This window comes from Cololabis saira, chromosome 1 (genome assembly GCF_033807715.1).
Source record: "Cololabis saira isolate AMF1-May2022 chromosome 1, fColSai1.1, whole genome shotgun sequence".
Classification (NCBI taxonomy): domain Eukaryota; kingdom Metazoa; phylum Chordata; class Actinopteri; order Beloniformes; family Belonidae; genus Cololabis; species Cololabis saira.
This window is the reverse complement of record NC_084587.1, coordinates 31,259,083-31,285,540: the sequence shown is the minus strand read 5'-3', so window position 1 is coordinate 31,285,540 and position 26,458 is coordinate 31,259,083. Positions and strand designations below refer to the sequence as shown.

The window sequence follows — 26,458 nt, the reverse complement described above, 5'->3', positions numbered from 1 at the left end:
TTCTTTCTGAGACTTTAGGCGCTTTGAGTAAAGAAGCGCTCACCTATGACTTCACTTACCCTCTCTATCAATCTGTATAAAACATGTTTCACGCCCCCTGGTCTTCAGCACCAGGAAGTACAGTTGTTTACAACTGAAGAGCTTGATCCTAATGCTAACCATCCTAATGTTGCTACTGCCAACTCGGTGCTGCCATGGAAGAGAAACTATGTTTTCAAAAGTCAAAACTCAAAGTCTACGCAGTTTCATCACATAGTCAAACACCTAAAAGAAGTTTTGTTTTTCAAAGGTTTTTCAAATTTTGAAGAGCTAGCTACAAAAAAAAGTGCAAATACTTCCTAAAATCTGGAACTTTGCAACTACGTTGGAGATAATAGCATTTCTAACTAGAGCAATGGTGACACATGTAAAAGTTGTAATACAGGTCGAGCATGATTGAGACTGGACTAATGTGAGTGTGGACCAGTGGGGGAATCAGGACAGGAGGGTCGATCGTGCCTCGGTACCAGACGGTACAGCTTGACTAGTGTGAGCGCACCCTCAGTGTGGGCAGTTCGGAGAGCCAACACACTGAAGGGTGAAAAAAGGTAACGCATAAGGAGTGAGATGAAGCACTGAGACACAATTTGCAGGAAGACTCTAAGGAGCCATGTACCGAGGCTGAGGAATGTCGCATGATGCAACCACATTCCCTGGGAGGAGAGGAAATATCCTTTAGGTGTGTGTGTGTGTGTGTGTGTGTGTGTGTGTGTGTGTGTGTGTGTGTGTGTGTGTGATGTATGTAAGTTGGGTGGAAAATGGAGAAAAATGTTGTCAATCATTTACTTTTGACTTTATTTACCACAAAGCCCCCCCCCCCTTCTTTGTAGTTATTTCTGTTTCACTTAAGGCTCAAATTACGTATTACATTCCCAAAAACATCTTCAGAACATCTTGAAATCAAAGTGACAATTTCCTTTAGAAAAGAAATTAAAGTTTGAAGTGAAATGTTAATAAAAATATATGAATGACATCATGAAAGCCAGAAAATGTAAACCAAACAAGTTTTATTTCCTCCTACTCTTGTTTCGCATCATGCAATTGGGAAACAAGGAGTGTTTTTCAGTTGTTTTACAATGAAGACTTTCACCATGCTATGTAAATTACAACAAAGCTAACACACAATGCAGGATTTAGTAGCAGCGGCTACTCTGTTCTGTATCACAAATGCATGTTTGTGATTTCCAAGTTCAATTAACTTAAAATGTTTACCTTTGGTTTTTCACATCATTAGACAACTAATGCACTTGAGTTCCTCTGATTTTGGGACTTTGGGTGTTAAAAACTCTCTTGATGTGCAGCTGTTTGTCATTTAAAGAAAATGTCAGTGACGATGTTACTGGCAATTTGGCACAATGGTCATGAGATTTTTTCACAATCTTTTCTCAACCGATCATAAAAACTTTGTATGTATAACAAGACTTTTAATTTTGTTTCTTGTACTGTTATGCTCCTGTGGACCAGCCTTAAAGCTTCAGGCTAAATTCTTTTCACTGATGATTTCTGCATTGTCTTATACCTTCAGGCAAAATCAATGCTCATGTTAGTTTTTTGAAGATATCAAAGAATATTTAGCTGTTTTCCTCATTTGATCACAAGAACCTTTGCTCCCACTGCACCCATTACTCCTTCTTGAGCTTCTGTATGCCCTGCATTATTACCTGCTCCTTGCTCATGAAAATGATCAGTACCTGCTTATTTATTCATCCTGTACATGTGCATTATGTGTAAGAAGCTATAGCGCTAAAACAAATGTTCTTCCAAACTCTGACAATGTATTTGCTGTGATTTTTAGTCAAATCCACCATTTATAAAGTTAATTACAAAGCAAGATATGGCAACAGTAAAAATCCCAAAACACTTTGAAACACACAAACCACATGAAACGCAAACTAAATCCAATCAATCCAGTTCACCTGGTTCTATTATTTCCAAATAATAAAACACAATTACTGAATAAAGAAATTAAACAAGTTATTGAATGAAGGTTCATGTATCCTATATATCTCAGGTGAGAGTTTAATTTCGAAAAAACCTAAAATTGTTTTCATACAGTCAAAAAGTATTTTCTCAGACTGGTGAATTTATGCTCACTAACTAAAAGTCCTGGAGAGGGGTTGTCACAGCTGAGGCAGGATCAGTCCTGCTCGATCCCACAGACTGACCTTTCTGGGCTAAATAATCTTTATAGTTTCGAGTCAAAAGAGTATAAAGAAACGGGTTAATGCAGCTGTTTCCGTAGGTCAGGCATGTGACAAAGAAATTGACATAATTATGAGCAGCTGGAGACAAAGACTTGAGAGAGTCTGGAGAGAAAAGCTTGGCCAGTTGCCATCCCCAAAAAGGTAAGAAACAAGCCCAATAAGCGACTACAATGCTTAAAATCATTGATACGACTTTTTGTTTGAGTCTTCTCCTCCGAGTGGAGCGGCTGCTTCCTCCTAAACTGGTTTGCACTGTCCAGTAGCGCCTGGCCAGCCTGGCGTACAGTCCGACGATTACCAGTCCAGGGACTAAAACACTTGTGAGAAACAGCACTGTGATGTACGCCCTGAAAGCCTCGGGCGTCCAGGTGGGGAAACACATTCTCTTGACCAATCCAGCCGCAGTGGGCTTTCCCTCTCTGAGCCGTATCATTACCATCATGGGGAGCGTCAGCATGAAAGCTAACCCCCAAATAACCCCTGCCACAAGGCGTCTGTTGCGGGACGAAGACCTGTGCGCGCTGAAGGGCTTGACAACAGCGCGGTAACGCTCCATGCTCATGGCAACCAAAATGAAGACGCTGGCGTGCATGGTGAGAAGGTCGAGACTCAGTAGGATCCGGCAGCCAGCCTCGCCAAACAGCCAGTTATGGGCAAAGTAGGTGCAGACGACAAAGGGGATGGTGAAGAGGTAGAGCAGGTCAGCCAGGGCCAAATTAACGATGTAAACATACATAGAACCGGTCCGGCACAAAGCAGCTGAGCGCGTAATGATGAGTGTGTATGTGTTGCCCGCCACTCCCACGACACACATGACAATCAAAGTGGCACCAAGTAGAGAAGTCACCCACAGGCCTCCGGTACCTCCAGCACCGCCATGGGAAGGTCCATCAAGTCCCAGTTGGGGAATGACTGTGGCATTAGGGGTGCAGTTCATTGCAGGTTTACGGAGCAGGGAACATACGTTTACACAATTTACACTTTTTGACAATAAGCTGTCGAAAACAGAAAAGGTTTCAAGCCTGTATCAAAAAAAGTCACCGTGCAAATGGAACTGGAATGGAACGTAAAGACAGTCCAAATAACGTATTTGAGGATATCTCCTGAACAATCCAAATGGAGAGCAATCATTTCGTCACAGTTCGTAAGATTTAAATGGTCAGTATAAAAAATGTTCACAGGGCAAATATACTACTACTGTCATTTAGATATATGTTAAAAAAAGAACTTGCATCACTGCAGTGTGCACTCCCAAATAAAAAGTTTTCTACAGTTATCCCAAACTTAAAAAATAGAAAGTTCAACTCAGCGAGACATCTCACACATGAAACATCCCTCTGGTGGTCTCTGATCTGAAAAAGAATCGCAATTAATTATTTGGCAGAACGGGTGATGCAGGCTTCCTTCCAAATGAACATGCCGAATCCTTGAAAGTCCACAACAGCAACCTCCTGCAGTGCTGAGATGTGTTTAAGAGGACTTCAGGTGATGACATTTCTGGATGAGTGTCCAGAGCTAAAAAAAAAAGTGTGTGGGGGGGGAATCCTCTTCTTGCTACATCTTTTCTTTTCAGAAACTTTTTGTACCGACAGTAAAAAATACAATTGGATGAGGAATTTAATGCATCCAGTCAATGTGTAACTGGTCTCTGTTCCTGTAGGTTTCTGTCCGAGTGCGAGCACTTAAAGAGAAGAATTACAGGTCCATTTTGTCCCAATCATCCCAGATGATTCCCTGTCGTTGCATCTGCAGATTCTCTTGGTGGCAGAAGAACCTTCGGTTTCTTTTTGAATTCAGTTATGATGAAGCACTGCTGTCTTTCAGGTTTTTGTAGTTACAGTCCTCTCCTCCCCTCTCACATCTGTCCTCCCTCTTTCTCACCAGGGTGATAAACTGGCGTGGGCCTATAGATTTACGGGTTATTCCTCTCGGGCCTCAATCTGCTGCCTTTGAGCACCAAGGTGTAGTTTTAGACACCAAGAAATTGCTGGCAGAAGCAACTCACCGCAACTGCACAAACATGTACGGTACCCAAAAACATTAGCGCTTTGGTTGTGTTGGGTTATTGCTAACAAGTAGTTCAGAGATAACAGTAGTATAATCCTCATTGTGACCTCTCTTTCTTAGCATTTGCTATAAACAAAACAACAAAAGAACTCACCTCAAGTGTTTTTGTCAGTTTTTAAAAATGACTACATGTTAATAAATGCATCCACAGTACAAAGAACCCTTGATTACACGGGGAAGAAATATCTTTATTAATAGTTATCAATAATTTCATGCTTCATGTATCTATGTCTAGGCCAGTGAGCCATGGTCAAGCAGAGAAATAACTTTCATGTGAAATAAAACATGAACATAAACTGTCCTCACTCATCAAGTAGAAGATGGTGAAGAAAAAGCAAAAAGTACAATGAAAATATGTCAGCAGTTTGTTATAGTTAAAAAAAAACCTGAAGCATAAAAATAAATTAGTGTTGATACTGCAGGTTTCAGAAGACTTGCCAGATGGAGGTGCTGTAACACCTCACGATGGCTTGGAGTGTCTCCAGCTTTTCTGTTTCAACGTATTTTAGAAACTGCTTTGTGTTATTTTGAGTACATGTTTGACTTTAAAAACAAAAAAAAGAGAATCCTTTAAATTGTATAGAAAGTTTGTAGTTCCTAAAAACAGACAAACAAACGAACAAGAACATCTCCTTCTTGCTCACAATGTTCACCAAGGTTGTAAAATATTTCTTTGCTTAGAAAATAAGTAATTTTTTTACTTTACACTTAAGCAAGTAACAAGACTGCAGTAAAAATGTTATGTACATTTTTATATATGAATAATATTGGTTTTCCTGAAACATCAGTCTATCATTGATTCTGTCCAATGGTTTTTTTGAGACTTTGTCAGACATTTCATTTCAACATAGCTGAACAAGCTAAAACTACTGTATATGCTTCTCTCTCGGTACCATAAACCATCCTGCACAACACCTGCTTCAAAGCAGGTTTGTTAAAGTCTCTTCTCAATAGCTTTATTTGAACTTGTGCTTCTCCTACTAGCTCATTTCAAAACGTCTTCCTTAAACTTGAACGTAACTATTGGAACTTTATCAGTAGTAACCGATCACTATATGACACCTGATCAGATAATACTTTGACACTTAGTACATTTACATGCACTAAGAAAGTGGAATTATTGCCTTAATCTGCCTGGTATCGAAGTTTTAAATGCCATGTATACACCTTAGTCAGGCTGTAGACGAACCAAACTGGAGTTCTTGAGATCGAGCTATTAGAGCCAGATAATGCGGTTCTTAATCGAGCTATTCCAGCATGTATACACGAACCACGGTTAGCAGAGCTAGAGACTGCCCTGGGACTCTCCCTTCTGGAAGTGACAAGACTGTGGAAGTGGGAGTAACAGTCACGGCATGACAACAACACAGAAGAAGAAGAAGACTTTGCGTACATCTTACGTGCAACATGATCAGGCATCCATATCTTCACGCGTTGTTGTCCTCCTTCTACGTCTGCTTCCAATCTAACCAGGGGAATGCCAACGCGAAAGGGCGTGTAGCTCCAGCTAGTGTCGCGGAGGCGAACGCACCTCAGTCAATAATTCAATTCTGTTCTTGCGAATACTCGGATTTCCCTGATACTCGAGTTAAATCCTTAGCTCGATTATTACCAATAGCTCGATTTAGATGTGCATGTACAGTAACCGTACTGACTGACTGTGACCATGATACTTACTGACATCAAAATAACAAAAAAAGTAAAAAAAATGTGGATGTTACCTTAACAAAAAGTATAAATGTTGCTGTACAGCATTTAGTTTACATGTATTAATGATCCAGGAATGGTTAGATTTTTTTTATTACTCATAGCGTTCCCTGGCAGGAGGTAGCATGTTACCATCCAACATGACTCGTAACCTCTGTGACTAAATTCATGAAATATAGCTAACAAGATGGAAAAGAGCTTTGATCTTGGGTTCCAAGTCATCTTATTGAACTATTGTTTAAAAACGTACAGTATTACAAAACAATATCAAATATAAAAATATGACAGTGACGTTTGAGTTTTACTGTTCCTTTTAACATACAAATACTATGATCCTCTGGTTTTTGTGACGCGTCTTTGTGGTAAAGCAACTTCCAGTGGGACGCTGCAGTGATGAGCTGATTTAGCATCAGAGACGGTGACGACGTGAATCACATGTCAGATAAAAGATGGGTGGAGAGGTGAGGAAAAGGTCCCACAGGCTTCTGGTTCCTTAGTGTCTGTGCTTGAACAAGGCCTCCACTAAGACACAGATGAAAACAGATACAATCATTTTCTTTCTCTTTTTTTTTCAACCCATATAAACAAATAATGTTTGAACAAGTAACAATTCAAATGCTAACAAGTCCTGTATTTTAATTACTCCAATAGTCCCACGCCATCAAAACCAATGCTCAACACTATAGTGAGGTGTGAAACTCAGTACCTGACAGCCGAGTCTATCAGTAAAAGTCTGTCAGTAATCCTATGTTTTGTTTTTTCAATAAAAGGAAAATTGTCTGATCATTGTAGGTTTTAGTAAGAGACAAATACAGCCTCAGATGAACAAAGACACAACCCTTGTCACAGTCCATTCATTAAAAAAAAAAAGAAACCAAAAGAAAAAAAAAAAAAATAAATAATTCAGGGTCACAGAGCCCGAACTGCTTTCACATGGTTAAAGAAAGCAAATCCAATTGAGGTTAAAAGTTATAAAAGCCTAATGGAATTTTTCATTGAAATGGCAGTGTCTGACACACATTAACTGGATATTCAGGGAGACAATTATAGATATTGAGATGTGACAGCTGTGGCCACTTGGTGGGTATGAATGTGGCAGAATGAAAGGACTCCTCCACACTGACGTCTAACACTGGGGATCATTGCTTGGCAACAATATCATGACTGATGGGGCCTATGATTCAGAAATAGCTACAGAGAAACTCTTTAGTCTTATTTAAGACAAAGTTGTACTGACCTGTACTATAATTGATAGGATTTTTCCACCTAAAAGGGGCAGGGACATTACACAAAGGGAAATATTCTTGGATGTGGCACACACATTGATCTAAACCAGTAAATGAAGAGACGGGGGAAATGCATTCCATTAAAAGTGATGTAAAAGCATTTCGTTAATGGAGTCTGAGCATTTACAATCTGCTTGAGATTGCTGCTGTGTGGGATTAATGCTGAAAAGCAATACGCAGATTTACACAGAGAGACGACTGGTCTGGGAGTGCTAAAGTTACTTTTCTTTTTTTTTTTCAAAGAAAGGGAAAAAAACCTTCCGACTACTTACTTGTGTACTCTTGAGGGGACATCTGAGCACTTATGACATCAGTAAAGTGTTTCAGCCATTCCTCCTGGTCACTCTCTGTCTCGCAGGTGAACAGGAAGTAGCGGTCAGGTGTTCCTATTGTGATACCGTAATGCCAAGCACCGTTGCAGTGGGCGCCAGCTGGCAAGCCGGGAGAGACACTGTAGCCATTCTCCTTGTTCCCCAAGAAGGCTTCCCCCTTGGCAAAGGCATCCTGAAAACAAAAACAACAGAATGACTGATGAGCTGTGAAGAACAGACTGTTAATCTTATCTTTCAGGGTTCATGATGTTTCTTCTTGGCGTTACAGAATGAATGAGTTATATATTTATAATACTGTAATATTTTGTAAGTTATTTATTAGGCTTTTCATTTAATCTCGCCTTGGTACTGACATAGTTGTCTAATGACAGTGCCTAAGATATAAAGCTTTTAATTATATGGAAAAAAAGAAGTAATGGCATTACAAGGATGACAGAAGATAAATCACAGAACTATTGTTGGACAGTTATTTTTCTCCTTTTCAGTAAGATGGAAAACAAAAATCAGAAAATGACCTTAAGATACATGCTGAATCGCTTCACTGAAGTTTTATTTGTTTTAGAGATACTTTCAACTCTAAATTACACGTGTCACACCTTATGTTTAAAGGTAACGCTTAAATATTATTCTATGTAAAAAGCATTTGTTAATTCTTTGAAATACACATCCCAAATTATCAATAAATGATGTAGAGATTGAATGAGTAAACGAATATACATTTCTGGGAATTACCATAGACTGAGCTGGAAACTACACATCAATAACACAAAAACAAAAATCTCTAAATCAATTGCTATATTATACAAAATGAAACACATACTGAACAGCAATACACTCTACATACTGTACTGCTCCCTCATACTTCCATACTTAATCTATTGTGTGGAATTATGGGGGAACACCTACAAAACAAACATCAAACGAATTATAAACCATGCAGACTACCTTGCTCCAACCAACCCACTCTTTATTAAAACAAACACCCTTAAATTGGAGGACCTAGTGGACATTAATACAGTTTTAATCATGTACATGGCACACAATAATATACTCCCACCCTGCATGCAGGAGCTGTTTGAAGTTAGGGAGTCAAAATATCTACTTAGGGGGTCATGTATTTTTAAGAAAATGGGTGTACGGACCAATACGAAGAGCAACTGTATATCAATAAAGGGGGTCCAGCTATGGAATAATTTGGAAAATGAACTAAAACTATGCACTACTGTAAACAAATTCAAAAATAAGTTCAAAAATAAAATATTAAATAAATATAAAACATTAATATGATAATATTATAATAATACCATGATAGTAGCAAATCGAAGCAAGTGTTTGCATGACCGCTCTCCACGGCTGTTTAGCCGAGGAGTTGGTGAAGCAGCACCACATCATACCAGGGGCCCTGTAAGCCACTTGGTATGTTAAAAAATTATTATTTTTTTTCTTTTTTTACACATCCTACTCTTAACCTCTCCTCTCCGCGCTGTACAGTCTCTTGCCAAGAACCACTTAATTTATCACTTCTTGCAATTTATAGTATGTTTTTTAGTTTTGTTTTCGTCTTTGTTTTTTTGTCTTTGCTTACTTGTTACTTGTCCAATATATCCATTCTTTTTCAATGTTTGAACCCAAATTATTAGTTTTGTTTTGTATAAAACCTCCTGAGTCGAGGTTCATAAAAGGGTAGGCATAATAAGCCTTGGCTTCAGCCTATACCTTTTCGGTGCCACTTAAAAATATTGGACCTTTTTTTTATGTTGTACTATGTTGTATCCTAATGGACCGAAATAAAAAAACTCAAATCAATCAAAACAATAAGTCGTGCAGCATTTTACTTGAAAAATGAATATCCTCTTATGACAAGTTGTGCATTAATTGCATTTCTCACTATGCTAAAAGTATTACCATCAAGAGGAGCCGTCATCAGTTTACCCAGCGTTATTACTTTACCTACTCAAAAACTGTACTTGATGACCAAATATCTGCAAATCTGGTACCTCCTATCTGCCTCTGCTGTGCTTTTAATCAGCATTTTAACTAGCTAAACTAAGATTCAGAACATACTAAACAAGCAATGAGGAAAAAGTGTGTAAAAATGCCAGAACCTTCATTAATGCACGGAGGAATGTAAAGGAGTGTTCACAATGTTCATGTTGGAAAATTCCCCGTTACGTCCCTGGTTGTCTGTATGAATACAATCTTAATCTTCCTGTTGGCCTCACTTCGTAAGACTGAATATACTGAACAGAAGAAGTCACTATTCACAGCATGTAACATTAAAAAAAGTAATTATTAAAAGATTAAATTACACCGCTTTGAAGAGCTTCCTCCTCATCTCCAAGTCAAACACTCAACTTCACAAGACTTCCCCTTTTCGTTCATTATGAAGTTTTCCTTGTCAAACTCAGTGAATCACATATTTTGGTCACCTAACAGCTTTAATTACAGCTCGTCTCCATTCAGCTATCACACCAGTAACAATGTTGAAATATGACACCTTGGCATGTCAGCCTTGCCTTTTAAACACTTACCTTTTATTTGACGTTCAGTTTAAATATTGATGCAAAGCATCTGATGAGACACTTGAGAGTTAGATTTCAGTGAGTGCACATCACTTTTGGGAAACTGGGGTATTGGTCTGTTTTAAGTTTCCATGGTTACTATAAACTCAACAGTAAAAGTAACCGGATCTTTCACTATGGCCCTACAACGTTTTGCGCCGTCAGAGAGGCTTTGAGGACAATGAAAGAAAATCTTTTTTTACTTTTTACTTTACCACACGTGTCTTCATCTCATCATCTTCTTCTCATCTAGGCTTCTTGACCGTTTCCCAAGAACGTAGACACGCACAAGGATACATATTGTGAAACGGCTGAATTTAACCCAATTACCGTGTATGTAATCATTTAAATAATATCTATAGTCTATCAACTAAAGGTGTAAAATATGTAACCACTTCCTTTGTGTGTAAAGAGGCCATACCAGTGGATCTTTGAAGTACATGAGTCGTCTGCGGTCCAAGGTGAACCAGCGTTTCTTGAACCCTTCCGTTTGCTACACAGACAAACAAAGAAACAGGTATTAAAATTTTTTTTTTAAAAACCAGGCAGACACAAGGCATCACTGTGGTCGTGTTAATGTGAGGTCTGTCTGGTTTTACGTCTGAAAATCAGTCATGTTCCCCGTTCAGACAGATGGGCGGAAGCCTTGCACCTTAGTCCACATGATTCTGAATGGTGGCTAATGGAATTTAAAGGTCTGTTCGTTTGATGAGCAAGACAAAAATGACATTTTTGGACAACACCAGCTGGTACACATGTCAGCCGTTACAACCGTCCCTGCAGAACAAAGTTCTAAATGCAAAAGGTTGGATATCATTCTGAAGATAATAAACCTTAGAGGTCAGGGGCCTCATTTATAAAGCTTGCGTGCGCACAAAACAGGGCTTGAAAGATGCGCACGCCACCTTCTACGCAAAGGTTGGGATTTAAAAAAAAACAACTAACGGAAAAATGTGCGTATCTTTACGCCAACCTTGACCCTACCGCACAAAAGTTTTGAAGATATGGGGAACTGGCGACGCAGGCGGTAGGTGGTGAAATGAAGCCAGATTCATGTCATACTTTTAAAGTCATCACATATCAGACTTATAGATCCATGTACACCCAAGCCGGTGTTCTGCCGAGTTGTCCTACCTCCGCGAATCGTCCTGTCCGTAGGATAAATGACATACTTCTCTGCCTAGGTGTCCTAAAAAACCCGTCAGATCACGCTTCCACATAGATAAATGTTGAAGTCTATGTGGAGGTAGGACACCTCGGCAGAACACCGGCTCGACACGTCTCATTCATCCTGACGCACAGCAGAAACAGGCTGCAGGAAGCCGCTGCGCATGCTCATCAGGCTCATTTATAAGCAAATACAGTCATCAATTAGTTTGCATTGACCATTTATGGTATAATGTGGGCGTGTATAGGGCGGGATATGGGGCAAATTCACCTGCGCAACCTTCCAGCTGGACTGTGATTGATAAAGCGAACATGGCGTGCAGATGTGCGTGCACACGGTTTTATAAATCCGGATTTTGTCTTTGTGCGCCCGCCCGGCTTTTGAGCGCAAGTACACTTTTAGTATGAATCCTACGCACTCTTTTATAAATGAGGCCCCAGGTCAGTTTTGAAGTACCACTGTCCTCCACCCTCTCGTCCAGATAAGGTCACCTCTGAACTCAAAGATTCTATACAACAGTGTCTGTCGTAAATGAATGCATAACATCAAAACTTTCTGATTGCATCGTAGACTTGTGAAACATTATCAAATTGACATGAGTCCACAGTCAAGTAGTAGTTGTTGCTTCAACAGGCGTGTCCAGGATCCCTCGATAACACTCATGTAAATGGATTCAAAGAATGATAACTGCACTCATTTTACTGTATGATTTTTATTCGCAGTTATTCTGATATGGGTGTCTTCTTTGTCGGCTAAGTAAAGATTACTGCACAACTTTCATAAAACTTAAATTTGCAACCTTGTTGTCATGGTTTACATCTCCACTGTGAGAGCACCTGTATAGGAAAGTGAACTGCAGCACATTTTAGAAGCTTTTAAAGAACATGCACAAATAGCTTGACCCCTTTTGGAACTGAGCTTCGAATGAAAAGGACATTGACGACCTGCTCCATTGCCAAACTGTCCTCATAAAATTGTTTGATATTCTCGTTGTGCCACATGCTGAAAAATCGTCTGTTTCCTCATTCTTTTGCCAGTTGAATTCTTGCACAAATGTGTCTCTCGTGTGTGAAGGAAATGAATTATGACACCCATTTAGCGAATCAACCCAACCCAGCAAGTTATTGACTTCTTTCATCTCTCGGCCTGACAGATGGAGATTAAACCGAGCGTCTGCGTCTGCCTGAAAGCAGAGCTGGTTGTGTCGCAGAGCATCGGGTTGTGTGGGGAAGGATGTGTGGGTGAACAGGGTTTTAAATTAACTGTCAATTCTTAATTGGTTCTGTTCTTCCAGGAGAGCCCTGCTCATATTGATAATAAATACCCCTGGATCCCAGAAATCTGAACCTTTTTTGAAAATAATGGAGCTTTTATTATCAGGACCAACACTGTTTCAAAGTACCTTGTCTATTTAGGATTACTAAGTCTTAATTTAATACTGGACTTCGAAAAGAACGTTCAAGGACTGTAAATTACTGTCTAGTCCGAATTTCTCATCAGCATTATTAGATTTCACAAAAAAATGACTGACATCAGCCATTTCCTCTGATTATCAGCCCGTTTTTAGGAAAAAGTTCCCACTTCCGTTTCTCAAACCGACTGTTTTTACCGGTAAACTTTCAAGGAGTAGAGTGTCGCAAAATTCAAATGAACTCTAAGAATAAACTAATTGATAACTAGTTGTCTTACAGTGGTAACACACGCAACTCCACCTTATTTTTCGAATGTGAGCCAATAAATATTTTTCTGTGGGTGTACCAGGAAAACACTCAAGTCGGGCAGAGAGGAATTCTTCCAGAAAAACAAGTTTCATAAAATTTTGTGAGGACATTGAGACAGATTAAGAATGATAGATGGGAAAAATGAAGGTGTACTTGCCCTAGGACCCGTTTTCTCCATGTATCCTTCCTTGAGAAAATTCCGAGTAAGTTTGGGTACAAGCTGAAAACAAGAAGCAAACGAAAAGATCAAAATCATGAGGATAGAATTTACCTTTGTGTTGTATTCATAGTCTCTAGGGTTGGTGTGTATACCTCAGCATCTGTTGCCCCAGGAAAGGCCACCTGTAAGTAGTGAAGCTGTACTGCCCGAATTGAATTAAACCAATCCACAATCTCCTGAAGAAGAAAACGAAGTGAAAGCACAGAGTAAAAAAGTGTTCTATTAGATTTGTCTGCATTTACTTACTCACTTACTGCAAATATAATATTGCTTTATTAGAAGCCTCTAATAAACCACAGGGTGGTGTGTTCGGAGGGTTCAAATTTATAGAAAAGAAAATGTCTGAAATTCTAGCATTACAAACTCAGAATTTCTGAAAATTCTGAAACGGAAACTCTGAAAAATAACTACTTTTCATCCTGCAAAGTGCAAAAATTTCTAAAGTCAGGACTTCTGACTATTTGAACTTTTCTTTGCGCCCTTATACAGTATGTTCAAGACTTTACTATTTCCCCTAATTCCATTAAGAGGCATTCACCTCCTTTAGAGGAGCATTTGAAAACATACTTTAGTTTAAAAGCGTAAAAAATGTCCAAATAGAGCAATTTACCACTGAGCAGTTAAAAAAAGAAATAGAAATACTGGAAAGGAACTTAACATTTAGGAGAGTTTGAAATAAGCATCCAATCAGAGGCAACAAGTAACATCCAGGGCTCCTCTCTTAAACCAAATACATGCTATTTTAATCTTAAAAAATGATGTCATTATTGAAGCCTATGTAAAATTAGGTTATCTCGAAAGTCTGCTGGATACCTTATGTCAATGAAGACAGAATTTAGTGATTAGCGGACTATTCCAGTAAACGCTCGTTGTACTTGTTGCCTGCCCTGATGTCCTGCAGTGCCATGCCGGCTAATGACTTCCCAAATCAGGAGTAATTTCACGAGTGTGATGTGGTTTTCCAGTAGAGTCCAGAGTCTCATATATCAACCGCCCACTAATAGATTTTCAACCCACTGACAACACTGAACCGCTCCACATATTTCACAGTGTTTATGAATGACAGAGAGTGATGGATGTGGATGATGGATGTGGATGCTTGAATGCCATCTGGTAATGGATTCCATTAACAAAAAAAAAAAAATTGATATAGATGATTAGATAAAGGTTAGGAGCGTCTAACGCAACAATATAAGCCAGGCAGTTTTAAAGGGGCATCACATCAAGAGCTATAACCAAGTACATGTACGTCTCCACGCTGCTGATTGATGACAGCCTTCAATATAAAAGGAAACACTGCTATCCAGCTAACTCCAGACTCCAAAAAAGGACTTTGATAACCTGCTATGAGTGCTGTATGTTGCAAAAACAGAAAGGCCTGGGCTCATCTAGTTCTCCAAAGACGTGAGGTGTTCGGAGGACCTGCCACTCAGCTATGGGAGTAGTGTGTATTGGCTGCTGTGTTGGTTCAGAGATGCACACCTTGCCACTTTCGTGATAGACAAAGATGTTGCGGGTGCTGTAGTCTTTGAGGTAGGTGATTTGCAGACCGGTGGGGTTTCCTATCTTCTCTGGCTGGAATGTTGCATTGACAGTGTCCACTTTGATCACTGCTTTGGGTTCCTTTGCCTGAAGGAAAGACCGAAGAAAGTATTTAAGTAAAATGTTATGGTAAACTATAGCTGTGTTAGCTTTTATGGATGTTTTGCATCAGTTCATCAAAGATTAATGTGCATTTGCTGATTTAGGGTTGAAGAGATGTGCATTGATGTTACAAATCCTTGAAGGGAATTTTTTTTCTCTCTTTTTTGCTCAAGTATTTTTGTATAAAGCCCTCTGTCTATACCAGTAGTGAACAACAATCACAGCTCTCTGTTTCTTTGGAAAAGTGAGGCATTGTCACGTGGAGCAAGACTTCATGTAAACATATTTATACTGTGAAACCTTTGCACCAGTTATTGATTTTTGTCACCATTTTCTTAACTAGAGGATGTCAAAGTTGCTCTGTCATCACATCCAGAGAGGTCCAGTGAATGTGGATAGTTTTACTAAAGGACTTTACTTCTGCAAAGGTTTTAAAGATGGTAGGTGTGGGTTTTTCCAGGCTGCATAAAAGCATGTTGTTATTGACATTTTCATAGTTGCTTATTTTTCCGCCTCTTTGTTAAAGGAGCATGAGGCTCCTTTTAAGAAATGAGACTCTCTAGCGCCACCCTTCGCCACGACGGCCGTCGGGGGTACTGCAGCCAACAGCGAAGCCGGCACGGGAGAACCAGGGTTATAATAGTTTTGAATTTTTCATTTTAGTTTAGTTTTATTTCGTTTTGACTTTTTCTCCTTCAATTCAGTTAGTTTTAAGTCGTTTTTAGTATGGCTTTGCTAGTTTTTATTAGTTTTTATATTTTCAAATATTCTTAGAGTTAGTTTAGTTTTTATTAGTTTTGACGTCACGGACCATGAGGCGTTAAGGTGCCGTAGCTGCCAGTTGGAGATAAACGGCCAGAGAGGAATAAATTGATCATACCAAGAGGCTTATATTGACAGGGACAAAAACGGAGGAAATTATATCTATAATTTCAGTTCGTTTTAGTTTGTTTTCTAAACACGCAATATAGTTTCAGTTAGTTATCGTTTTTGTCTTCTAATTTTCGTTTTTATTTAGTTCAGTTAACGAAATTGTTTTTTAAATTTTAGTTTTCGTTATTTTGTTCGTTTTCGTGAACGATAATAACTCTGGGGAGAACGGGGAGAACGCGCATGCAGCGTCATTTGACGTCACATCCGCAGGACAGCGCGGGAAATTCGGACCCACAATTGCAGCACATTTTGCAGCACACAGCCTGTTCAAGGCAACAGAGAGATACGCTGGAGGGGTCATTCTTTTTGGTTTGGAACGCTTCATCTGACATTATTACTAGAAAACTTAAAACGTATTTGAATTTTTTTCATAAATCCTGCCTCAATCCTGCCTCATGCTCCTTTAATGTTCCATTAGACCAGCAGAATTGCAGCAGGATATTTTAGGGAACCTTTGTACATGCAAAAAGGCTTCAGCTGAGTTAAGAAAATAATTACAAAGATAATGATCGTTTGGTAAAAAGATTTAGAGGCTATATATTCATGTAATACAGTGGTTTTTTTTTGCTAAGAAATTTAAGAAGGTTGAGTAGGTTCAGATTGTGAAAACAGGCTTCTCTATGGTCCTGATTCTTATACCAATAGATGACATCACTAATAAAGAAACGCTGGGAAACATCAGAGCAGAAACCAGGTGGTGAGCCTCTTTACATGCTCATCAGAGGTTTTATTGTCATTCTGGATAAAGTGTCTACAGGGAAGCATGGGACGGGTTTCTCATGCTTTATGAAACATCAGGTTGTGTTTCATGTTTACTCCTGTGTAACGTGGTTACTTAAGTATACAGGTTGTGATCATGGGAAAATAATTGCATCTGATATCTGATCCTGTCTCGGACAGAGACTTTTATCAGCAGAGAATGCTCAGTACGCATCTTTACTATCAGCAGGTCCAGATTTATTAAAACTAAAGGTAGATTAGACATTAAGAAGGTTTATGACAGCATGAGATGTTTGTCATGTACAGCACACAACTGGCTCTCTAAAAAATAATATAAAAAAATCACGGCAAGCACACTGAGATGACTCAGAAAACTAACAGAAGATACAGTTGGCTGGGGCCAATTCACAAACCCTTTTTTTATTCTGTCGGTGCAGTATTTTCAATGAAACAATTGTGTTTTTTTTGTTGCTACTGCTTTGCTATTAATGAAGTCAATTTATGAGTAAGGCGTACAGGCGAGAGCCCACATTTTGCACTTTTTCCAACCATGAAAATAAAATTAATCTGCACCACTGATTATCATTTTTTAATTGAATCCCAGAAAACTCATTTGTGGATGCTGCGCTTTAATCTGCCCTGACCTGAATTGGAATGGCAAGCATGGAAACTGAATCTACATTTGAGCTGGTCCCCAGTCACTGGCTTAAACAGAAAACAAACACAGCAACGCGCTTTTCTAAGAGTTTTGATTACTGATCACATATTAGCCTCTTCCAGTTGTCCAGTTCTTCTTATTCAGTCTAAGCTCTTTAACCCTGTTGAGGGCTAATTGGTGTTGGTCGTTGCAACAGCTTACTGAATCAGCTTCAATGACAGAGATGGCACATTTAAGCTTGTCTGAGCATATACAAATGCAAAGGAATAAGAAAATACTCACTTGGACATCCATTTATAGTTTTACAAAGTCAACAGTGTTTGTGTCTGACATGATATAATGTAGAAATGTTGCCCGCAAAATATCTTTTGTCTTTAAAGCATTCTCAAATTAAGGAACTTGTGTTATGTTTGACTGTGCATGAGCTCGATGTCATTAAAAGTTGCTTACGTCATATTTGGTGAAATATTTCAGGGTGCCCTCTATCTCTGAAAGGACAAATCGCCTGCTCAGGAACTGGCCGTTGTCACGCCCCCTTTTCATCAGCATGCCATCTCTAGTTCCTGGAAGCCAGCAAAGGTCTTTATTAGTAGGAAAACATTTTTACTGTACATACAGGCGTGTATGCATCCGTAGACTCACCTTCTTCATATACCAAGCTGTTTCCAGGCTCTGAAAATTCTTTCCTCTCATACTTTGCTCTAATCCACTGCTCCCTCAGCACCCTGAGTATACAGATAAAACGTCTTAAACAAAACAGGACTTTAATAATGGCTCAAGTGGAAACCAGCGCTGCATAATCACAAAACATACTCAAAGAAGACAGTCAGCTAGAGCATGGCAGCAAAACAATTACGCAAATAAAAGAAAGGGAATTAAAATAATGTATAATAATGAATACTGGTGGAATATTTATGAGTCTGTTCTTCAATATGACTTGGATACAGTCTAACACACCAAATACTGAACTTGTATAGTGTTACATTACTGATATTTTGATACTTAGGACCCTCATTCAGAAGTAATAAAGCACAACAGCCACAGAAGAAGGCAATGTGAAACGTCTTTACTAGCAGATGTAACTGCTTAGTTTTCTTTTAAATCCTGCCTCGCCTGCGAATAATGAGTTAAAACTTAAATCTCATTTTAACTTTTTTCAGTGTTTAACAATGAAAAAATACAAAATAAATTATGTGCTTCATTTTCAAACTGTACATGGCCTGTAGCATCATCATTCATCCTGAATCAGCCGCTGTGGTCTTACACCTCCCTAGAAATGTAACTAGGTGTAGCATCAACACCAACAGTAATCACCATGAGTGGTCCTCTTGGTATGTGCTTACAGGGCACACCGTGGGGCACGCATGTAACATGCAACAGTATGGGTTTTGCTCATAATGGTAACATAACCAGTACTTGTACACATTGATTCCTCCAACATATTTTGTCTTGCAGTATCTTCAGTAACAGTGATAAAGATTCATTAGCTCCCCAAATTCTCATGCAAGCAGCAGTCCTTAAAGAAAGACTTGGAATGTTAAAACAACCCTAGATCTATAATTAGATAGTAAGGAGTGTAAACATTAGAGCAGAAAGCAACAGAGTTACAGCAAAATAAACTATTATCGAAAGGTTTGAACAAGACAAAAAAATGTAATTCCACTTAATTGAGGTGGATCTGGTCCCTACAAACAAACTAATGCAATTATAAGTGAAGAAAAAATCCGAAGTGCTCAGGGAATTGTTCAGAAAAAATCTTGAAGGTGCTCTTTGGTGTTGGGGAAAAAAACAATATCTAATCAAAAAAAGGGAGTCCAAGGCACTCTTCTTGTGGAAAAATATAAAAAGCCTTTATTGAAACATGACTAATTAGTATAAAACCATGTTTTTATACTAATTAGCCATGTTTCAATAAAGGCTTTTTATATTTTTCCACAAGAAGAGTGCCTTGGACTCCCTTTTTTTGATTAGATAATGCAATTATAACTTTGTAATTGTACAAAACGTGTATAAAAAGGACTGCTTGTACAGGAATATCACTGTTACCCCTGTGTTATCATTAATTGTGATATTGATGCAAACATTTCCTCTGTTCTACCTCAAGACTGCTTCATTTCACATCGTTTGGTCCCCAACAAACTTTCACACTCCGAACAATTAATAAAAGTTTAATAAAAGTCCGGAATGTTGCTCAAATAAATACTAGTAACATAAATACCAACTCCAGCCTATTTCATACTTCTCCATCAAATCCACATCCTCAACATTGACGTAAACCCCTCTCCACAGACCTCTGCCCGATGCGCACCTCCAAAAGAGTTCTGACTACGCGTTGTGTCAATGCGGACCGCAAGAAACTTGTTTTGATTTGTTTCTGTTTCTTCTTCCGAGTAGTGATTGGTTGATTTGTTTCTGTTTCTTCTTCAGAGTAGGGTGAAGCCAAAGACTTAAAAAAAAAATGGATGAAGAATTAGGTCACACGACCCATTGGTTTATGAAGAGCAGTTTTGAACCCCATTTTAGAGGTAAGCTACCACTCTGCATATATTAAACGCGATTTAGAGGTAAAACATTTGTTCTGAAGGTTGATGAGAACATGGTGATGTGAAATAACATTCTCCATTACATACATACATTCTCTCTCGCTTTTCTTTTACACTTGGATAATATTTGAAAATAAATACGAACTAATTGTGAGACTGAATTTCACGTGTGAACACATAAGATAAGATAAGATAAGATAATCCTTTAATAGTCCCACAGAGGGGAAATTTGCAATCATTTCAATCTGCAAACGATAATGATAAAGGAAGATAGAGAGAGAAAGAGAGAAAACCACAAACTCGGGCACATCGGCGTGCTTGTAAAAACAGGAACAATCAAAGTTTTCAAATGTTCAAAGCGAAATGACAGGAATGTACAGTATGTGTTACCATAGTTACTCACTGGCAGTCCTTGTGGCTTGGCTTGTAGTAGTAGACTGGAACAGCCGCCTCATACTTTTTCTTCATGAGCTCATTTCCATTCTCAGCCATGAACTACCAAAGTACATACACAAACACACCATTTATTGATAACTAACACAGCAATGGACAGCGTTACTGATATACAGTATATGGCAGCCTATCCCCCCCCAAAAAAAGAAAAAAACAAAACTACCTTCCTCAAATAAATCTTCACTGATGTTAGAGGAAACCACTAAAGGAGCTTATGTGGAAAGACTCCAAGGCAAATAAGTAAACAACATAATATTAGCACCCACTTGATAATATTACTCTTTTCTCCAATAATTGGTTACTGGCTATTAAGAATATTGGGAAGGGCTCACGAAAAGATTTAGCTGAGGTTCACCAAATATTAGTTTGTTGATTACGACAGCTATATTTAGTAAAATTCAGCCATTAAATTCACAAAATGTTCCAAAACAGCAATGGTATCATGCCAAATACATGTAGCCGTTATGCCTGGTCAAAGCTACACAAACTTAAAAACAGTTTTGGCCTTTTTTAGGAATGCCACAATGTGTTTGAGTTGAAGCTTAAAAGCGGGAAATACTTTACAAGACGCGATTATTAGTTTGAGTGGTGTTTTAATGTGTTAGTCCCTAGAGGCATATAAAATGCTGATTTTAATGCACTTTTTAACGTAAACCCCTTGAAAATAAAGATGACATTTGACCCCTTTTGCTTTCAATAGTGTTAAAATTCCACCGCTCCTTCCTGTAAGCGCCGCAGCAACATGACATTCCACAGAGGCAGCGGAACACTGTCTTCATACAGAAACCTACACTGCAGCAGTTGATCGCAGAAGCTCTGGCCTCTTACCTGCATCTCGTGGTCCTCCCATCGGGACAAGTGCAGGGACTTGACCTTGCTGATTTCAGGGATATTGCGGTGGATCCCCGAGCAGGCCAAACAAATGAACACACCGAGGGTGCAGGAGCCCCATCCGGGATCTGCAGGGGTCAAGGGATATAGATTAAGTTAAGCACAAGAAGATGGGACGGACAGCAGTTTTTGATTAAATTCTTGGCAACTGTTAAACCAAGAAATCAGAGTAGAAAGGATTATTTAAAGATATTAATTTCTAACATTACTGTCATCACTGCACTTCAAATTGTAAATCATTGAGAGGAAAATTATTTTACTTCAATCAATACAATATCGTTTCAACTCGAACCGCTGACCTTTCAGATAAAGCAAGACATCTTTTAGGTCAATTGATCAATCATTTCCTCTCTGAGCCCGAAGAAATTAGACATATTTTCTCTGTTCTCATCTTACCTTCCTTATCTTCCACAGCTTGCCAGTAAACAGAGCTCAAGTGTGTGAAAGAGCACCTTGGCCTTATCAGTTCAAGTTACAGATTTCTCAACAGGCAAAGCATTCTTTAATTTTCCAACTGAAAAGGGTGGTTGAGAATACTGATGTGCCTAACTGTTTAAAAATAGCTATACTTTCCCCCCTCCATTGCAGTTTCTTCACCATAACAATTTATTTAAAACCACACAGAGTAACTTTCTTTTGAGTTTTAGGAAAAGCAAACATAGGAAATCGTTTGTGCTATCATAACAGCAAACAGAGAGGGTGGCTCCTGGCTCTGAGTGGTTAAAGCTGCCATTGAGCAAGGCACCTCAATTCAGCCAACACCCATACAGCTGGAAAATCCCTCCCATAAAAAAGCATAAAGATTATGATGAGAAAATAAGCTATAAGTATTTTCCCCAGATTTTACTGTGATCAACTGAAAGGGTTTTTTACGCGACATCTGCAGGAAATCTTCAAATGTAAAAACAAAGGCCAAAGGGCGGCAGTGGCATTTTTGTTAAATGCAGACAAGAATGACACTTGCAGGTGCCCGTTTTATGCTCCCTGGAAATGAACTATTTCTTCTACCCAACAAATACACTATAACTATGAATGTTGCTTAGAAACTTTACCACTTTCACATTGAAGGATCAATATACTGTATTATGTATCGATTAAAGGAGCCGTGTGTAAGAAATTGCCAAAACTGGTACTGCAGTCACTTTCAAAATACTGTTGAGCGGCGTGCGAGCGAAGCGCACCGTACATGCGCGTCGCCGCGTACCCTACGGCGTAGGCTCTGCGTTGGTGTAATGCAGAACCATAAATCAGCCTGCAGCGGCGTGGGAGAGATGGATGACTGAGGGAGAACACAGTTTCACCAAGAGTGGAAAGCAGCGCCGGGCAAGTTATGCAACAGTTTGCAGATGTATTGTTGATGTGTGGGCTAACGTGTCTGCTGGGACTATTTTGCGAGCTTTTGCAAAAGCCGGCAAGTCCGAGGCGCCGCACGGCACGGAAAGTGACTCTAACGGCGAGGAAATTGGGACTGGCACAGCTGATTTAGCGGAGCTCTTTAATGCAGAAACAGAGGATGAGGACTTCAATGGGTTTGATTAATGTAAAAACTGAAATAAAGTAGCCTACAATCAAACAAAGTTTTGCCGGCGCCTTTAGGTTCAGTGCGCCGTGTGTGTGTAGACGGCTCCCTTTCGGTCGGTTCAGCCGTCTCCATCTATCAAAAGCATCTCCTATACAAATCCTTGTTTTATTTCGAACCTTGTCACGACGTAACTCGGATTCATAACGAGGTCTTTTAGGTTTTGGAAAGCTAGACATTTTTTCATCCAACACGTTCGTAGCGGCTGCTCCGATAATTAGAGCCGAGCTGGCAACCCGGATGCCGAAACACTACTGACTTCGTGATTGGGAGATAGGTGGAGGGTGGAGCTTCAGAAACAATACTGACTTGGTGATTGGGAGATAGGTGGAGGGTGGAGCTTCAGGCCAAAACAAAAAATGACAGCATAAACATCAGTTGAGGGCTGCAACTCCTCTTTTTAAACTGGAATATCCTGGCTTGAGTGCTGTTGTCAGTGACATAAGTATTTGAAATGAACATGATTTTTAAATGTCTGTTGACATATCGGGGTCATTTTATGATTCGTTTTATTATTGCTCTTACATACAGCTCCTTTAAGTTCTTAACAGCAAGGACATTGCTGTCCTGATAAGCCACTTTTAGACAACTAAGAAGTTAGTTGGTGAGTCGAAGCTAAGTTTAGGTTTAGAAAATGTTACAATTTAAATTGTTAAAGATTTTATTTATCTATTTATTTCTGTATTTCAAACTAAATATTTACACGTTAAGTGACAATATGAATAAATAAAAGATATATCGACATACATTAAAACAGATCATATAGAAGAATTTCCATTGGAGTCCTACTACTAAAAGCCAGCACATTTTGAAAATGTCCTAAAGTCTAAACTGGCTTAGCCATTGGCTGAGTTGACTGTCAATGACAATCAGTCATATTAGAAAAAAATGTAATGCTTTATATAAGCTTTTCGGGTGTTGTACAAAAAAAAATTCGCCCCCCTCCGAGTGGTCATGGGTGTGAAATGAAACGATTGAGATCTAAACGGTTTTTTCAACCACGCTGTAAATGTGTTTATTTCTGATCTGAAGTTGGACATTTGAACATGGGAGTTGATGGCGATTGACTCGCTTTTGCAGCCAGCTTCTAGCGGCCAGTCGAGGAACTGCCAGGAATCTGTGGTACGCGTCAACGCGTACCACACGCCGTAGGCACGGCGTCGTTTTGACGCAGAACCATAACTCAGCCTTTACAGTGACTGGGGCGGAGGTCCAAAGTTAGTCCATTTTTGAAACGGCATATTATGCAGTATAACATACGTGCTGCGTAGTGGTTTATCGGTCATTGCTGGTATATAGCAGGTATATAGTGTCCTGCACGTTTTAGATGTTTCTCTGCTTTAACACACCTGATTCTAATTACTGGTCATCATCAGCGTGTCATCAAGGTCTGCACAAGTCTGATAATGACACGGTCATTTGTATTACGGTGTGCTGAAGCAGGGAAACATCTAAAACATGCCGGACACCGGCCCTCGAGGACCAGAATTGAAGCCCCCTGGTGTATAGTACACAAACTCTGCTACAGCACAAGTGGATGCTGGTCACATGACTGCTCAGACAGGCTACAGTAGAGTAGAGGATTGACTTATGGGATATAGTATGCAAGTTAGACTTCTTAATTTGCATACTGGAAACCTATTCATAAGTAGAAAACCATCCTGGCAAGTTTAGCAAGTTTTGCATTTCACATCTAGACAAAATACACTTGTGACTTTAAAAACAAACTTACTTTAGGCGTATTTATTCTTTTGTTTTTCTTTTTTGTCTAATTAGGACTGGCTTCCAAAAAGGAATTAAATGTTTGTTAAAAACAAACTGAAACTAATATTTCAACATGAGCAAAAAAATAAACAAAATATAATCTAACAAATCTAAGTAAATGCAAGCTTGAAGGATCTAACCACCTGTGGATTTAGCCCGGATAAGAGTGTGCAAGCCCTTTTACTCAAGCACGTCAGGGCATGTTGGACTTCTTTCACATGGCAGAGCAAGACTATTCCACCTTAGCCATAAATTGTTTCCTTCAAGTCTGCCTGGAAAGCCCCTCCTTCAGATCTCTTCACGGTGTTTGTGGCACATTTTTAAATCAGAAGAGCAACAAGTTGTCAGAAATTGTGAGAGATAATGAAGTACTTTAGATTGCTGTGTGCTGCATGATGAACAGACAGAGTGGGTGAGCGCAGCCACACGTCCGCTCCCACAAATTAAAGGCTGATTTATGGTTCCGCGTTACACCAACGTAGAGCCTACACCGTACCCTACGGCGTAGGCTCTGCGTCGATTTAATTCAGGCTTTATTTAATCTCCCACAAACGCATGTAAGGTCGCAGTTCCAACTCACCAGGTGCGCCACAGTCTGCGCAGGCGTGGTTCCCGGGTTTTCGCAGGATCTCTCGCATGGCTCTGTCATTTGCAGACATTTCAGAGGTTATTTGTCCGAGGAGGAGAGAAAGCAAGACAAGCAGAAGGCAAAGGTGTGTCTATCTGGGCTTCACAAGTCTTCACAGGTATGGCCTGTGCGCCCACAGCACAAAGGAGATGCCGAATTCCCTCTAAAAAAAAATCAAGTTCCTACTTATTTTCTATTCTTTCGCTTTTATTTTGTCAAGTTTTCACAAAAAATCCCGTTGCATATTATAGCTTCACTGTCCTTAAACAGCCCACCACCTCCAAACCTTTCAGGTAACCCTAGGGAGTCCCGAAGTGGCTGCGCGGCGCTGCGGGAATGGAGCGCACTAGGAAGTGACATGCAGAGGTGGTTCATACCTGCTTTTCCGCATAACAGGAGACTGACGAGCTGAGGTCGCGTTTCACTCTGGCATCACAGATGCGGCTGATGACCGTCACAATAATGATCCTGACTCACCAACTCTGAGATGACCAGTCATATATCCACATCTTGTTGTAAATGTGTAAACCTCTGCAAAATGGGTTTGGCAGAAAATGAAGATAATTTGTGGTTATTTAAGGCCAGCCATACAGTTTTGCATTCATAGCAGAGAAAGCAAAGTACAACCACATTTTATCATTTTGTCAAAGAAGATGACAGCAAAATGTAAAATACCTACCTTGATGTTTTTCATTTAAACACAAGGGTGAGTCCACTGATACAAATATTGTGCTTGATCTACTTAAAAAAAATATTTTGCATGAGATTATTATGTAGGTCAAGAAAGACTAGTCTTTGTATAAACTACTTAATTGTATTTGCAAGTACAGTCAACTTAATTGTGTTAAGTTTACTTTATTTATCAAAATTAAGTTGACTTAAAAAAGAAAAAAAGGAAAAAAAAGAGAAAAGAAAAAAAGAGAAAAAAAAAGTTAAAAAAGAAAGAAAAATTAAGTTGACTTTACTTGCAAAAATTAAGTTGACTATACTTTCAAATGAATTTTGTACATACTAAAAATTAAGTAGTTTATACAAAGACTAGTCTTTCTTGATCTACATAAAAATCTCATGTGAAAAAGTCCCCTTCATTTTTTTAAAGTAGACCAAGGAATATATTTTTTACTGTGGTGTTTTACTTAAACAAATAAAGCATGTTTCATCTAAACATTGGTCAATCTGCCCAATAGATTAAAATTGTTAAAGGAAACGTAAATACAACAAGATCATGGCTTGTTGTTTGTGTGTAAATGAAAAGATTGCCTGGGTTTACATAAATACTGCTTGGAAAAAATGCACAATGTCTTGTTTTTTGAACAAATGCAGATTAAGTTCAAAACTAG

General features: G+C 39.1%; 2 protein-coding genes across 2 annotated transcripts; both read right to left on the bottom strand.

Annotated features, from left to right (window-relative positions):
- Nucleotides 1–982: 982 nt before the first annotated feature.
- On the bottom strand, nucleotides 983–3,514 carry uts2r4 (urotensin-2 receptor 4). The gene has a single exon (XM_061720637.1). The coding sequence runs from the start codon at nucleotides 3,178–3,180 to the stop codon at nucleotides 2,137–2,139; it is 1,044 nt and encodes a 347-aa protein (XP_061576621.1). The 5' UTR covers nucleotides 3,181–3,514; the 3' UTR covers nucleotides 983–2,136.
- Nucleotides 3,515–4,970: 1,456 nt separating this feature from the next.
- On the bottom strand, nucleotides 4,971–25,444 carry zgc:92360 (uncharacterized protein LOC436988 homolog). The gene is made up of 11 exons (XM_061720636.1): nucleotides 25,071–25,444; nucleotides 21,085–21,215; nucleotides 20,207–20,298; nucleotides 17,903–17,985; nucleotides 17,711–17,823; nucleotides 14,788–14,934; nucleotides 13,398–13,481; nucleotides 13,243–13,305; nucleotides 10,618–10,689; nucleotides 7,576–7,807; nucleotides 4,971–6,539 (listed from the first exon to the last, which is right to left on the bottom strand). Exons 1-11 carry the CDS (start codon nucleotides 25,147–25,149, stop codon nucleotides 6,511–6,513), a joined length of 1,125 nt encoding a protein of 374 aa, XP_061576620.1. The 5' UTR covers nucleotides 25,150–25,444; the 3' UTR covers nucleotides 4,971–6,510.
- Nucleotides 25,445–26,458: the final 1,014 nt, after the last annotated feature.

Excerpts from the sequence above, each read along its gene's own strand:
- uts2r4 (XM_061720637.1), bottom strand. The coding sequence starts at position 3,180 with ATGAACTGCACCCCTAATGCCACAGTCATTCCCCAACTGGGACTTGAT.
- zgc:92360 (XM_061720636.1), bottom strand. The coding sequence starts at position 25,149 with ATGTCTGCAAATGACAGAGCCATGCGAGAGATCCTGCGAAAACCCGGG. Across the intron at positions 17,986-20,206 it reads CCAAGCCACAAGGACTGCCA|GGTGCTGAGGGAGCAGTGGA; the intron begins GTGAGTAACTAT and ends CTGTATACTCAG. Across the intron at positions 13,306-13,397 it reads CTGGGGCAACAGATGCTGAG|CTTGTACCCAAACTTACTCG; the intron begins GTATACACACCA and ends TCTTGTTTTCAG.